Source organism: Notamacropus eugenii, chromosome 2 (assembly GCF_028372415.1).
Source record: "Notamacropus eugenii isolate mMacEug1 chromosome 2, mMacEug1.pri_v2, whole genome shotgun sequence".
NCBI classification, from domain to species: Eukaryota; Metazoa; Chordata; class Mammalia; order Diprotodontia; family Macropodidae; genus Notamacropus; species Notamacropus eugenii.
Window position 1 is genome coordinate 481,226,591 of NC_092873.1, and position 15,252 is coordinate 481,241,842.

The 15,252-nt window shown below is 40.8% G+C and overlaps 1 protein-coding gene across 1 annotated transcript in view; it reads left to right on the forward strand.

Annotated features, from left to right (window-relative positions):
- The first annotated feature begins 3,863 nt into the window (after nucleotides 1-3,863).
- The window catches only part of RXRG (retinoid X receptor gamma), a 93,596-nt gene continuing 82,207 nt past the window's right edge, over nucleotides 3,864-15,252 (forward strand). Inside the window, exon 1 of the mRNA XM_072648765.1 lies at nucleotides 3,864-4,102. Within this exon, the coding sequence (XP_072504866.1) occupies nucleotides 4,054-4,102 (49 nt within the window). The 5' untranslated portion in view covers nucleotides 3,864-4,053. The remainder of the gene's footprint in view (nucleotides 4,103-15,252) is intronic.

Consider the following 15,252-nt stretch of genomic DNA (forward strand, 5'->3'; position numbering starts at 1 on the left):
GGATTGAACCCTTACAAAGCACTTTATAAACATTGTCTTATTTACTTCTCAAAGGGCCTTATGGGTAAGTAGTGAAAGTATAATCACTATTTTTTATATATGACGAAACCTACAATGTACTAGGCCCTGCAGATACAACTCCGCCATTAAGGGATTCACTTCCTACTGGAGGAAACAATATGTTAATAAATACCCACACACCCATACCCATGCCCACAACAAGCAAACAAAATGCACAGTGATTAGGGGAGAATTAACACCTGAGGAGATGGAGAAAGATGTCTTGTAGAAGGTAGCACTTGAGATAAAGCTTAAAGGAGCTCAGACCTCCCAGAGGCAGAAGAGAAAAGAGAGAGCTTTCTACGTATTGGGGACAGCCTATGTAAAAGCATACGGTCAAAGGAATGTCATACATGGGGAACAGTAGCAGTTAGTATCAGGGGAAGCTAGGTGGCACAGTGGATGGAGTGCCATGTCTGGAGTCAGGAAGACATGAGTTCAAATCTAGCCTCTGACACCTACTAGTTATATGACCCTGAGTGAGTCACTTAACTCTGTTTGCCTCAATTTCCTCATCTATAAAATGCACTGGAGAAGGAAGTGGCAAATCACTCTAGCGTCTTTGCCAAGAAACTTCAAATGAGGTCATGAAGAATTGGATATGACTAAACAACAACAAAGCAGTTTGATTTGACTGGAGTGTGGGGTACCATAGGGGAACTAATATGTAATCAACTTAGAAGGATATACTAGGGAGAGCCAGATTGAGAAGGATTTCAAATGTCAAACACAGGGCAGTTTATTTTTGAACCTAAAGGCAATAGAGCACCAACAAAGCTTCTGTTGTAAAAATTATGTGACCCTGGATAAGTTACTTAAACACTTTGTGCCTCATTTTTCTCACCTATAAAATGAAGAATATGATCATTGCACTGCTTAGAATTCTTAAGTCTTTCAAAAATGTCCATTATTACAATATTGTTGTTATAGTATATGGTTCTCCTGGTTCTACTTACTTCACTCTGCATTAGTTCATACAAATCTTCCCAGGTTTCTTTGAAACCATGCCTTTTATTATTTTTTTTTTAGTACAACCTTGCATATTTGCCACAAGAGTTTCCTTTTTGAAATTTTTTGAGGGAAATTGAGAGGAAGACAAAATAAGTGCTTTTAAAAATAAAAAAAAAACACTTTAAATGAATGGATTGGACTCTTTCCAACTCTAAAGCTATCATCTTATGGTCATTTGGTTTGGTAGAGCAAAGCATCTCCTTAAAAATTGCCCCTCAACTAGGTACCTTGATTACATATGTCAAAATCCCACAATCTTCCTTAAAAGAGGAACAACAGATGTAACAGATATCTTTGTTCATTGACCCTTGGATTATTGATGTCAACAGAGGCTTTAAAAATGATATGATTGCCACCATCATGGAGAAAAACCAGTGCAGGAAGTTCCCCATTGAAGAAGTATTCCCTATAGACAATCAGATCACTAATCTTGTTTTTAGATGATGTTGTTTTCATCAATCCCTAGAACATGGTAGACTCTTCCAAATTAGATCTATAATCACTCAGAACATTTTGACCTAACTCTTAATTCTGGAAAATGCATGACCTATAATATGTGTGAAGTTAGATAACATAAGGCAACAGTGAGAGGAGTGTCAAAAGAGAAGATTTGATGATGAGGAATTAAGTGAGATAAGAGATAGTTTGTAGGAGAGAGGGTTTTGTTTTTTTTTTTGTACTGCAGAAGTCAGGGAAAGTCTTATGGGAGAAGATAAGAATTGGACTAGGCTTGAAAGATTGAGTAAGATGGTTAAACAGAACAGAGGGGAGGGTTTGCCAAATGAGGAGCCAAATGGCAGGAGCACAGCATTTTAGAAGGATTTAAAACTGGAAGGATTTGAAAGATTTTCTAATCTAAACTCCCTCATGTTAAATCAAGAAGCACCTACTATGTGCAAACACTGTATTAAGTGCTAGGGATACAGAAAAACAAAACATTTCACTTCTCTCAAGGAGCTCACATTCTAATGAAGGGATACAAGTAAACAACTATATACAAAGAGGATATAGACAGGATAACTGTATACAAAGAAGATATAGACAGGATAAACTGAAACTAACCTTGGAGGAAAGGTACTAGCATTAAGAGGGATTAGGAAAGGCTTCTTACAGAAAGCAGGATTTTATAGGTGAGGAAACTAAGGCTAAGTCTTGCCAAAGGTAAATTGCTAAATCAGGATTGGAATCCGGATTTTCTGATTGACCCACCGATATGCTTTCTTGCACCTTACCTCTTAGTACAGGAGGGGGAATAAACATGGATTGTTTGGAGGCTAGAGAGTGGAACAGTCTGGCTGAGGCAGAGTGTTATGTAATCTTCCCAGTAAAATGTAAGTTCCTTGAGGCTAGGGAGTGGTCTTCATTTTGTCTCTGAATCTCCAGTGCCCAGTACAATATTTGGATTGAATTGGTTCCTGAAGCAGGAGAAGTGAAAAATAAGATTGGAAAAGTATGCTAGAACCCCAGATTGCAATCAGTTTCTTAAATGTCAGAAGTGGGATTTTGTCTTGTGGTAACTAGGAGTCATTGATTTCTTTCTTTCTTTTTTGGACAGGAGAGTGAAAAGATAAATATAGTGCTTTGAAATGATTAATGTATTCCTCCACAGAGACATTAGGAAAATAACCCCAGGGTCCAGTCAATACTCCCTCTCTACCTTGATAGGTTGTCGCCTCTCCCACTGTGACTGAGCTGTGTCTAAGAGCATTTCGCAGTTCAATTCACCAGTCTCTCATTTGAGATGTGATAGATGGCAAAGGCTTTCAGAAAATTAGACCAGGAAAGAGTCTCCGCAGAAGCTAAAGGCTACTGTAGTTTCCCACTGCTGCTAGAGAGGGAAACACCTTGAGGGCAGGGGTCATTTTTTCCTTTTGTCTCTTGTGCCTTCCCCAGAACAGAGCCTGGCGCTGTCCAACATTCTGCTCTTCTGTGGAAGGAAGGCTTTCTTTGTTCCTTTGCCAAGTCAGGCCCTCAGGTCCCCCTCTTGGGAATCTCTCAGGTGAAGCTGGTAAGCGACATAAGGGACAACATAGTCAGGAGAACCCATAGCCTGCAGAAAGAAAGCTTTATCTACTTATACTTGGGGAGGCAGAGAGGTACCGTGGTAAGAACACCGGCTTTGGAGTTGGAGAATGAAGTTTCAAATCTTACCTCTATCAACTGTGTGACCTTGGGAAAGTCACTTCAACTCTTTGGGCCCCAATTTCCCCATCTGTAAAATGAGGAAATTTCACTCCCTCCCAGTCCTGGCTTCTGGTTCCATGATCCTATGGCTCAGTCTCTTGCTGTATGCATTGTGCTCTCTTGGAAGAACTTCATTCCTCCCTTTTCCCCAGTTCCTGTCACAGGTCAAATACCAGCTGCAACGAATGGGGAAATGCTAGAGAGAGAGAAAATGCCTTTTTAAATAAAACCATATTTATCTTTTTTTGGAGGGGGAAATATATCACAGAAAGCAAAGGCACCCAAAGAGTCTTCCCATTGCTTGATCCCTCCCTCCTCACTTCTGTCCTATGCCGATGCGGTCAGACATCGATTGGCTTCCCAGCTGATAGAACGCGCCACTGATGGAGCCCTCAGCGAACGTGTAAGGAGCTCAGATAGTTGGGGAACGGAAACCTAGCCTTGAGCTGAAGCTAAGGGGCAGCCCCCGCCGCCGCCGCAGTAGCAGCAGCAGCGGCGGCAGCAGCAGAGGCGGCAGCAACAGCAGCATGCGCCCTGACTTACACACCAGCTGCTGCCGCCACAGCTGCCTTTAACGCACTCTGAAGGCTCTCCCGTCCAGACACAGGCTCCTTCCTAATTAATCTCCGTGAGCGTGAGCGGACAGCCCCTGTACTCCTAGTGGCTGCCAGGGGATGATGATCGCTCTTCCCACACCAAGTTGAAGGAGTCCCGTCTTTGCCTAATAGCTGGGAGAGGCAGCACTATTGAGAAGAGGAAAGAAAGAGAGGAGAGAGAAAGATGAACTGAAGAGTAAACATGTATGGAAATTACTCTCACTTCATGAAGTTTCCTGCAGGCTTTGGCGGTAAGTATGTCACTTGGACGGGGCTAGCTGGACCTTGGTATGATAGAATGAGATAAGGAGGAGAAATGTGTTGTGGGTTCGCTCCCCCCCACCCCCCCAATCCTTCCAGAAAGGAATAATTCACTGGGATTGTTAGAGCAAGTGTATATACACAGGTGTGTAAGAAAGAGAAGTGAGATAGAAGGTGTGTGTGTGTGTGTGTGTGTTTGCGGAGAGAGAGGGAGAATGACAGAGAGGGAGAGAGGGAGGGAGAGAGGGAGAGATACTGTATATTGCATGTAAGTGAGACTGTGTGGTGTGTATAGAGAAGATGAGTTGAAGAGGAGTATTATGGGGGCCGATATGTGTTAGAATGAGTTAAGATACAATAAGAGCATTCATGTGGGAGCTAGTGTGCATGGAAGTAGAATAGTTAATAATAAAAGTATGATTACATTCCTCCTATACTACTTATCAGGAAGAAAAGCTATTGTCAAAGGTTTTGAAAATATTAACCGCCATGAAAAGGCTTGGTAACAATGATAGGGTTGTTTTCTGGAAAAGTACCATTTTCTACCCATCAGACTGAAGTGTTAGGTGTTCTGGAAAAATAACTTGCCATTGTCTTTTCTTTCTTTCCTCTCCTATCCTAAAAATCTTGAATACCCTGTCCTTCTTCCCCTCCCCATGTCATTATTTATATCTGTCATTACCATAATTTCCATATATGTATGTGTGTGAGGGATTTACATACATCATGCATGTAAAAATCTTATTTTTGGTAGTAAACATCAACCTGACTGATCAAGTTTTCCTCTTAAGGAGGGAGCAACATGGACATGATACTACACATGTTGGAGTCATTCCAAGGGCTTTTGTCTAGTCTGGAGGAGAGAAGGCTGGGGGTAGGGAGGCAATGATAAAGGTCCTCAAACATTTGAAGTGCTGGCACATGGAAGAGAGATTGATCTTGCTCATCTTGGCCCCACAAGACAGTTCTAGGAGCAAGAAGGGGAATTCTGAGAGAATCAGATTTAGTCTTGAGGTCTGGAAAACTTCCCAAGCCGTAGAGCTGTTCCGAAGTAGAATGGGGTGCCTCAGGAGGAAGTGGGCTCCCCTTCAATTGAGCTCTTTAAGCAAAGGCAGGATGACCACTTGTCTGGTATGGAAGGAATTCATTTTTTTCCGGGTATAGACTGAATTATGAGAGGTCATTTTTAACTTCAAGATTCTGTGGAAGACTTTTTCCACAAAAGAGCAATGGGTAATCAGTTCAGTCAGAAAACAGTTCTTTTAGTGGTAGAATCATCCAAATGGGTTGTCTGGCAGTATTTAAACCAGATTCTTGTTATTATTCACCCTCCCTTCTTGAAAACAGACCAATGACATCAGGAGGGTGATGTTTTGACTTGCAAGTGAGTTGGATTTAAGTGGGGCAGGACTGTGCAGAGTCATCAGCCTCACTCTCCTCTGGAGTTGTTGAAATCCAGTGGCAAGATACAGGTCAGGATGACTGGCAATGGCCTCGGATGCAATGGGGGCCCCTGGTCTTTTGAAGCTAAGGTCTTTCCTAGGTCTCAGTTTGTCTTGAGAAAGTGCCCATTCAGTAATTAAAGGATGGGTAAGAATTGAGGCAAAAGATGGCCTAGTTTGCCTTCATAAAAGAATCTGGGAGGGAAAGACTCTCAGAGTTTCTGGCAGAACCATTTAGACCAAATAAATGACTGCTTGACCAGAGTTCTCACTTCTAGGCTGGTGGCTGGGGTTCCACACAGTTTCACACAGTCTGTAGTAGCCATAGTGGAATCTTTGCCATGTGTCACTTTCAGGCAGCACAAGGCAGAGTGAAGGGACAGCAGCCCCACCTCCTCCAAGCTATATACCAGTAGGATACAGACAGGATAAAATAGAAATAACCTGGAAGGGAAGGCACCAGCATTAAGAGGGAACTTACAGGGGTGAGACTTTACAGGTGAGAAAACTAGGACTGAGCCCAGCAAGGCAGAGATTTTTTTGAAATTCTGAAGGCAGAATCCTTTCTCACTTCCTCACTGGACAGGTAGCCAATTCATCCAGAGTTATCTGGATCTAAAAACTCCTGATGATTAGTGGATCTTTCCTCTTGTCATCCATCTTTAGAGAGAAGGACATTTTCCCAGGTATTAGGATACCACAGAGTGAATCAGTCCAGAAAGTGGTCAGGTCCATCGGCAGTAGAGGAGACCAGCGTAAGACTGTAGCACAAGAATGAAGGATGGGTTGGATTGAGGCTAAGTGGTGACTGATGAAGCTTCATGCAGCAAGTTGTTATCTGTCTCCAGTCTCCAGTAAGATACTGGGTGTGAAAAGACTTCTGAACCCCAGGGTTAGGGTGTGTGTCATGGACGCAGAATTGTAAACAGCTGCTTTCTTTCTCTTGGAGTACAATTGCCTCAGGAATGTACTTATGTGGGACCATTCTTTTCCAGGACCTTTTAAGTTCTTTACTTATAATAATACTCTTTTGATGAAAGAAATTTTTTTTTTGTTATTTTGTCTACCGCTTGGTGAAAAGCTATGGAGAGGTGCGTGTGAGGTGAATTGAGGTGGTTGTGGGGGGATAAATTAAAGTAAAGAGAAATGAGAGGAATCTGAACAAAGTTTAGGTTGTGACGAAATATATCAACCTCAATTCAGATATCCAGCACAGTGCTTTGCACTTGTAGGTGCCTGATAAATATTTGTTGAATTCAACCAAATTGAATTCAGGGGCTCTTTCTCCTAGATTTTGAATTTTTAGAGATTCCTTTTATCTTAAAGAGAGATCATCCCATTTTTTCAAATGAGGAAATAGAAGTTAATGACCTCTCCAAGGTCACAAAGCTAGTTAGTGACAGAGACCTCTGAAGGAAGAGCTTGAATTATCAGGGTTATGTTACTATTATATAAACTTAAAATCATCAAAATTATATTTTTCAGAGAGTAACATTATGTAAACGAGAGTAAGGAAGACCTGTGTTCAACTCCAATGGCTGTCACATACTAGTGATGAGAGCATGAGAAAGTGACTTAACCTCTTAGTGCCCCATGTAGCTCTATGATTGTTGGTTTGATGGAGAGTGTCAACACTGGGACTTCCTCAGTAAATGTGTAGGGCTAGATCAAATATATTCATAGAATTGTAGGATGATGCATCTAGACTCTAAATGTATTAGCCTATGATTTGTGTACAGAGCAGGACAGGACCTTACAGGAAACAGACCCAGATAATGTAGTGTCCATTGCAGAATTTGAACCAAAGTCTTCTGACCGTAGAGCTGGTAATCTTTTCACTATGTCCAATCTTTTCAAATAAATATATGTAAATTCATTAGAAATATCACTTTGTAAACATAAAACCAAGATCATTTTCTGAAGAACAAATGTAGTTGCTGTTACAATAATAAAAACAAAGTTTCTATAAACATGGAATTTATTTGGTAATTATGACCCAGAGTTTGATGTGATTAGGTTTCCGTTGGTAAAAAGCACAAACTTTCATAGTGATGATGACACTCCAAAATGTGAATGGGGAAGGGGAAAAGGGGCACAGATGTAACGGGGATGGTTGGGAGAGTAAGGCTAGAGAGACAGTTACCTAAATTAAGTATTTTCCTCTCAGACTCAAGAGAGAAGAGCAGTGAGGGTTTGGATGAGCTCTATTGATTCTCCACAACTGTATTTGAATACAACTAGAAATTTGCACCAAAGCACAGGGCTCGAGTATGTCAGATACAGGTGCTTAGCATCAAAGTGATGTGCACTGGTCCAGGGCTTGGGGAAAACACTGAGGGATGAATGACGGAAAGGCCAGGACTAGATTAGAGTTTCTCTGTAGCCTCAGCCTCTTGCTGTTAACAAATTGCTATGCTCTGCACATATAAAACGAGCTATGATTTATTTCCCCCTATTTTATAGATTGGCAAATCCAGGCACTTCAGACTACCATGAGTCATTGCAGGTTCTCTAGGGAATTATCAGCACTCTGGAAATAACATTTGGGATTCATAAATGGGATCAGGTTTGCAATTGTCCAAAACTACCAGTCAATTCAGTGGTGAAAAAAAAATAATCAGTCATTAGATTGAAGCAAGTACTGACCTATTGGTTAAGGCAAAGCACTCAGTCTAGTTGCCTCAGGTAGAGAGAGTCTCACTGAGCTGTTCCAGGCTCACATCATTCCACTCTAGTGCGTGTTAGAGGCAACAGGAAACCTCTTTCCGTCTCCTGGTCATCCTCTGAACTTGGCAGCTGCTTAGCTGAAGAATTATTGTTCCAGGGTGAGACAGTCTCTGTCTCTAGTCCTAGATCCTGTCTCTGAGAGAATGATAAAGAAAAATCCCTATTATCCCCTTAAGCAATTGCATAATACCCAGGGTGGAGAGAAGATTAAGAGGAAGGGGAGGCTTCCTCCAAGGCTCCAGCAAGTGATGATAGGCATATTCCAGGAAACAGGAGGAAACCTTTGTTATCGTCCCTTGTTTTGGTACCCAGAAATCCTGAGAGGGGTACACACTGTAGCCTAGTCCTTTAGCAAATCCACTTAGCTTTTACCTGACTTGCCAGGTTGCTGACAGAGGGCAATCATTCCTACGCACAATCAGTCAAAATAATCAGACTGTGTGAATGTGAAGGCACAGCCTCTTCATAGAGAGCAGTGCCTTAGGTTGCTTGGCTGCACAGTCAATAATAATAACGTCAGCCATCAATCAATGAGACTGAAGGTCTCATTGTAGTATGCCTATGAAACCTGGACATCTAACCCCATAAGGGTTAGAGATAGGGAATGAACCTGTGATTTTACTGACACAAGGGATTTAAGGCCAGCTGCCACCTTCTCTGAAACTTTTTGTTTAATAATAAGTCATAGTAATTGATACCTATATGCTCTTTAGGTTGGCAAAGCATTTTACACACATTATATCATCAAAGTCTTGAAACAAATCCATGATATAGGTGCCGCAGGTTTTTGTTATCCACATTTGGTAGATCAATCAATAAACATTTATTCATCACTAGGCCCTGTGCTAAGGTTGACGATAGAAAGTCCAAAATGAAAATGCCCACAAAGGTGTTTGTGTTCTGTAAGGGAAGATAACATGTACACATATAAATAAAGATGTACAAAAGAGATGCAATTTATTTGTTGGCAGTACTACGTTGGCAGGAAAAAGGCTTCATGTAAGGAGCTAATATTCCAGCTGAGCTTTGAAGGAAAGCATAGATTCCTAGAGGTTCAAATGAGGAGGGAGTGCATTCTAGACAGGAGGCCATGGCATGCCCATGTGATGTACATGTGTGTATGTGTGTCAATCATGTGCAAAGACACAGAAATGGGAAACTGAGGAGAGAATTTAAAGAAGGCTACCTTGAAAAGAGGAAGCTAATTCATGGACCTTGTGGCCCATGAAGTTCTGATTCTGCTCACCCTGATTCAATGAAGAAAACTCCCCTCCTACAAAAACGACTGAGCCAGCGAGGTTTTTTTGTGTAGGTGTCGGATTGGTGATTGATCACGATTGCATGATGACAGTTTACATAACAAAGTCACTTTATATAAACTTTGATCGAGGAATATGTCCAGTGTAATCTATGTTTTATACCATTTTCAATCTCTGTAGGAGATGGATGACCAAACAATAACTAGGAGAAGAAATTATGCTGAGAGGATCTTGAAATCACAGGTTCAGAGATTCAGAGATAAAAGGGACCTTCGATATCATTTAGTCTGTTTTTTTTTTTTTTTTTTTAACAAATGAGGGAACCAAGGCCTAGAAATGCGAAGTGTCTCATCCAAGGACACATATATAGCAAATAGCAGAAATGGTATGCAAACCCAGATTCTCATTTTCCATATCAATGCTGCCTTTTCCATTGCATTGGGCAGTCACTTGGTCTGCTCTATAGATTTCATAAAGGCTATCATCTTCACATTTGGGGGACTCTTTTCCCCAGTAATTCTGGAAGGAAGTTTGTACCATTTTCCCACAATTTTAAAGTTGAGAAAAACAAGGCACAATGAGAGGAAGTAATACACACACATGCACACATCAGTCAGCACTATACCATCCATATGTGGAATCATCAGTTACAGAAAATGGAGAAGTTTATGTGGGTACGTTCACTTCCCTTGGCAGTATACTTTTCAGGGATATCCACATAGATGATGAGGTCGTTGCATGCATTGCTAGAGCTATCCCAATGTTTGAAAAGCTCTGAAGGCAAGCATGGGAGAGAAGAGATATTAGACGATTACCAAACTGAAGGTCTCATTGTAGTATGCCTATGAAACTGGACAGTATTCCAATGCCAGGAAACTGAATAGTTTCCATTTAAATTGTCTTAAGAAGATTCTGAAGATCATCTGTAAGATAAGATATGGTATTAGATGCTGAGGTCCTTTCTTGAGCTAAACTACCAAGCACTGAAATTCTGCTGTAGAGAGTACAACTCTGATAGGGTGGCAACGTTGTTTAAGTGCCAAATGTATGTTTGTCTAAAAGACTGTTTTACAGAGAACTTATATAAGGCAAAAGCTCACATGGAGGTCAGAAGAAGCAATATAAGTACACTCTCCAGGTCTCTCTGAAGAACTTTGGAATTGATTTTGAGATGTGGAAGACACTGGAACAGGATGACCCAGTTTGGGGTGCCCATAGCAAAGAAGGACCTGCGCTCTATGAGCAAAGCAGAATTGTAGTAGCTCAAAAGAAATGTGAGATACACAAATTTAGAGACATCTCCACTTCAAATGTTCACGTGGGCTATTTGTTCTCAACCTGTGGAAGAACCTTCCAAGCCTGTTTGAGCATGGAGGGGAACAATCAACGAATCATGTACATATACATGCAGTGTACACACACACACATATTTATATGTATGCAGGTATAGATAGCCACACACAAACACATATGCTTACCTATACACATACGTATGTTACATGTCTCTGTGTATATATGCATATACATAAATGTATAATATTTGTATATTCTTTCTGAAGACTACCTGGTCTGTAATGGTCAGGCACAGAAGAGAAGAATTGATTGCCAGCATCCCAAACCTTGGTTCAGTCCACTGACTTGTCATTTTGGTAGAGTACATCTGTGGAGGAAGAGATGAAGGAGGAAGAGAAATAGGGGGAGAAGTAGAGGTGGAAATTTATAGCATGGATGAGAAATTCTCTGCAAGTATTCTAATCATGCCAGGTATGCCAGAAACAGCTGTATAGATTTGGAGGCCAATTATAACAGCCCCTTTCTCTACCCCTTTGCCCCTAAGACTGAAGCTAGTCAGGATGGTTAGAGAAGTTGAGTAGAAGGAACAGATATGATGATGTTCCAGTGATCCTATTGGTCTATATGTGATAGTGGACAGAATTTGCAGTAACAGTATAGATACATCTGGAGAATAAATGAATGAATGAATGAAATGAATGAATGAATGTAAAGGCAGTTATTAAGTGCTCACTATATGCCAGTCACTGGGCTAAGTTCTGGGAATACAAGTATAAAAAGAGAGACAATTCCTGAATTCAAGGAGTTCATAATCTTCTAAGAAAATCAACATACATAAAAGAGTAGTAATTTTAGAACTGAGTTTTGATCTAGCAAAGTCACAGAGATGGTGAGTTGATGTATATGACTAGGAAAGATGGTTAACATAACAGTGCCTAACATGGTGGGTGAATGTAGGATGTTCACAGTCACCTGTATTAAGTCATAGTCTTGGGGTTAGTCATAGTGCCTGCTATTCCAGAGCTAAGATATAGCACCAAAAAAGGGAAGAGAACAATGAGAACTTCATAGGACTACAGTCTGAGAGGATGCTCTGAGATTATCTAGCATAACCCCTTATTTTACATATGAAGTAACTGAGGCTGAGAAATTAGATAATTTGCCTAAGGTAAGACAAGTAGATGGTTACAGGGCAAGGGTTTTAATCCAAGTCCCCTGATGCCAAATCCTATACTCTTTCCATTGGACCATTCTGCCTTTTCCATCTGCAGCCTGGTGATCACATTTTCTTCCTTGATACTCTTTTTTTTTCTAGATTTTCAGGATGCCACTTTCCCCTGATTGTCTTCCTGCCTGTCTGCCCAATCCCTCTCTGTCTCCTTTGCTGAGTTCTAATCCAGGTCATGCCTTCTAACTGTAGTTATCTTCCAAGGTTCTGTCCTGGACCCTCTTCTCTTCTCCCTCTTTACCTATTCACTTGGAGAATCTCATCAACTCTCATGGATTTCAATACCACCTTTATGTTGAAGATTTTCAAATCTGCCTCCAATGACTTTTAGACTTCTCAAACTGGATGTCCTATAATCATCTTAAACTCAATATGTCCAAAATAGAACTCATTATTTCCCCCGTAAACCTTTCTACTTCTCCTGCCTTCCCTATTGCTTCCCTGTTCCCTAGAGTTGACACCATCTTCCTAGTCCCTCTGGCTTGCAATGTAAAACTCAACCTTCACTCCTCACTCTCTCTCTAACCCCTTCCCTCATCCCCCTATATTCAATCTGTGATCAAGACCTATGAATTTCACCACTGCAACCTCGAATGCAGTCCCTTCTCTCCTTATGACACAACTCCAGGGCAGGTTCTCGTTGCCATATGGCTGGACTACTGCAGTAGCTTGCTGATGGGTCTGCCAGCCTCAAGTGTCTTCCTGCTCCATTCATTTTGACTTCAGCCATCAAATTGATTTTCCTAATGTATGTCTGACTGTGACACCTCCCTGCCTCCCACTCCACAACTCAATAAATCTTCATGGCTCTACCTCACCTTGAGGAGAAAATTCAAAATGTCCTGTTTGGCATTCAAAACCCTTCAAAACCTAGCCCCTTCCTACTTTTCCAGTCTTCTTATACCCTTTTCCCTGATACATACTTTGGTGATATTGGCTTCCTAACTGTTCCATGAATAAAACATTCCATCTCTCAGCTCCATCATTTTCTCTGACTGTCCTCCATGAGTAGAATACTTTCCCCTCTCTGCCCTACCTATTGGCTTCACTGGCTTCCATTAAGTCCCATCTAAAATCCCATCTTAGATAGAAAGTCTTTCCCATGCCCTCTTAATTTTGTGCCTATCCCTTTTCCTATTTATCCTGTATATAGCTTGTTTGAGGGTCTTCCCCACCCAGACTGATTCTTTTAGGAAAGCAATCTAGGTCATCTTTTTTCTTAATTCTTACCTGGCCTTTAATTACTGAATAGGTGTTGTTTCAAACAAACTGAGACCTGGGAAAAACCTTAGCTTAAAAAAGTCAACGTCTCCCACTGCATCTGGGGCCATTGCCCTTCTTCCTGAGCTATGTCTTGCCACTGGACTCTCATGACTCTGGAGGAGAGAGTAAGGCTGGTGACGTTGCACAGTCCTGCCTCACTTAAATCAATGCACTTTTAAGTCAAGATATCACCCTCCTGATGTCCCTGCTTCTCTTTGAGAATGAATATCATCAACAAATAACAACATATTTATTTGCTTGTTGTCTCCCCCATTAGATTGTGAGCTCCTTGAAGGTAGAGACTGTCTTTTACCTTTTTCTATCCCTTGTGCTTAGCACAGTGCCTGACACACAGTAGGTGCTCAATAAGTATTTACTGACTGATTGACAGCCTATCTGTCTGACCCAGCAGAGATGATTCTCCCACATCCTAGAGAAAGTACATGGAAATGTTCTGTAACACCTAAACAGAGCCAGTATCAGAGTTCATAGATATAGAAAGTGGATTAATTCAGCATACTTAAATGGGTCTGTGCTCTTAACAATTTGGGGGTTCTCTCCACTGGTGTAGATTGCAACCATTCATGTCTGTTCATCTCATGAGATTTTTGTCCATGTTATCCCAAAAATACACCATAGGGATTCCACCCAATGGGTTTCCTTGACTTCTCCTGGCAAGGGGGCTATTAGAGTACTCTCCAACCTTTATCCCTTGCTCTTTTCATATGGCCAGCTATTCCTATCATATAAACGTTTGATGACATACGTTATTTCTGTTCTCCTTTGGAGTTCCTCATTGGTTATATATCATAGCCTGCTCACATTCAGCATGCATCTCTACAATGAAACAAAATTGAACGAACTAACAATTCTTTTGGTCTGAGTATTTAACGCTTTTTGAGGCATATTCATGTACATTTTATTTTTTGTTCAATGACAACTCTGGAACAGAAGTTCCCAAACTTATTTGGCCTGCCACTCCCTTTAAAAAAATTACCCAGCTCCCCCTTGAATATCTAGTTTCTTTAATGCTTTAATAGTTTTCTTTCAAAATTTGCATAATTTCAAAAAATATAAAATATTTTTTAAAAAATGATGCATCTTAAATTTAATAATTTATTGTAAATTTGTGGGTTTTTTCCAGCATTGAAATTTTGATGATTCAATATTGCATCATGTAACCTCATAGTATCACACTGTAAACAAGTCATTACAAGCACACATTCCTGCCGATGCATGCTGGACTTCCCAACAATGCATAATGTACTTGTCTGCCAACACTTGCTTGTTAATACCTGTCTTCAGACTTGACCACTGATAGATTATAACATTCATTTTGTGTTTTTATTTGGAAAATAATGTTATCACTATGACTTTAACTCTGTTACACAATAGATGAAACATGTATGAATGGCTTTTAAAAAATTTTCTTCTCTCCTTTTCTTATGCTTCCACAGACCCCTCAGTTTTATTCAATGCTCCCCAGTTACCCCAGAGGCTACTACCATCCCCTTGGATTGTTCCATCATCCCCTCCCTCCCTCCCTCCCTCACCAGTATCACTCCCTATGGGAATCTATCCTCTAGGATATGAATAAAATGAATTGATTAGGAGGTGATGGACTAGCCTTAGGAGGAAGATTTAAAAAAGCCACAACACATACTTCCAAGTTTATCCCACTTTACATAGGTAACTAGGTGCTACAGTGGATTAAGTGCTAGGCCTGAAGTCAAGAAGACCTGAGTTCAAGTTTGGTCATGGACACTTATTAGCTGTGTAACCTGGGCAAATCATTTAACCCCTATTTGCCTCATTTTCTTCAACTGTAAAATGGGAATAATAATAGCACCTACATCTCAGAGTTGTTGTGAGGAAGAAATAATATTTGTAAAATACTTCATGTAGTATATGAAACACAGTAGGCACTT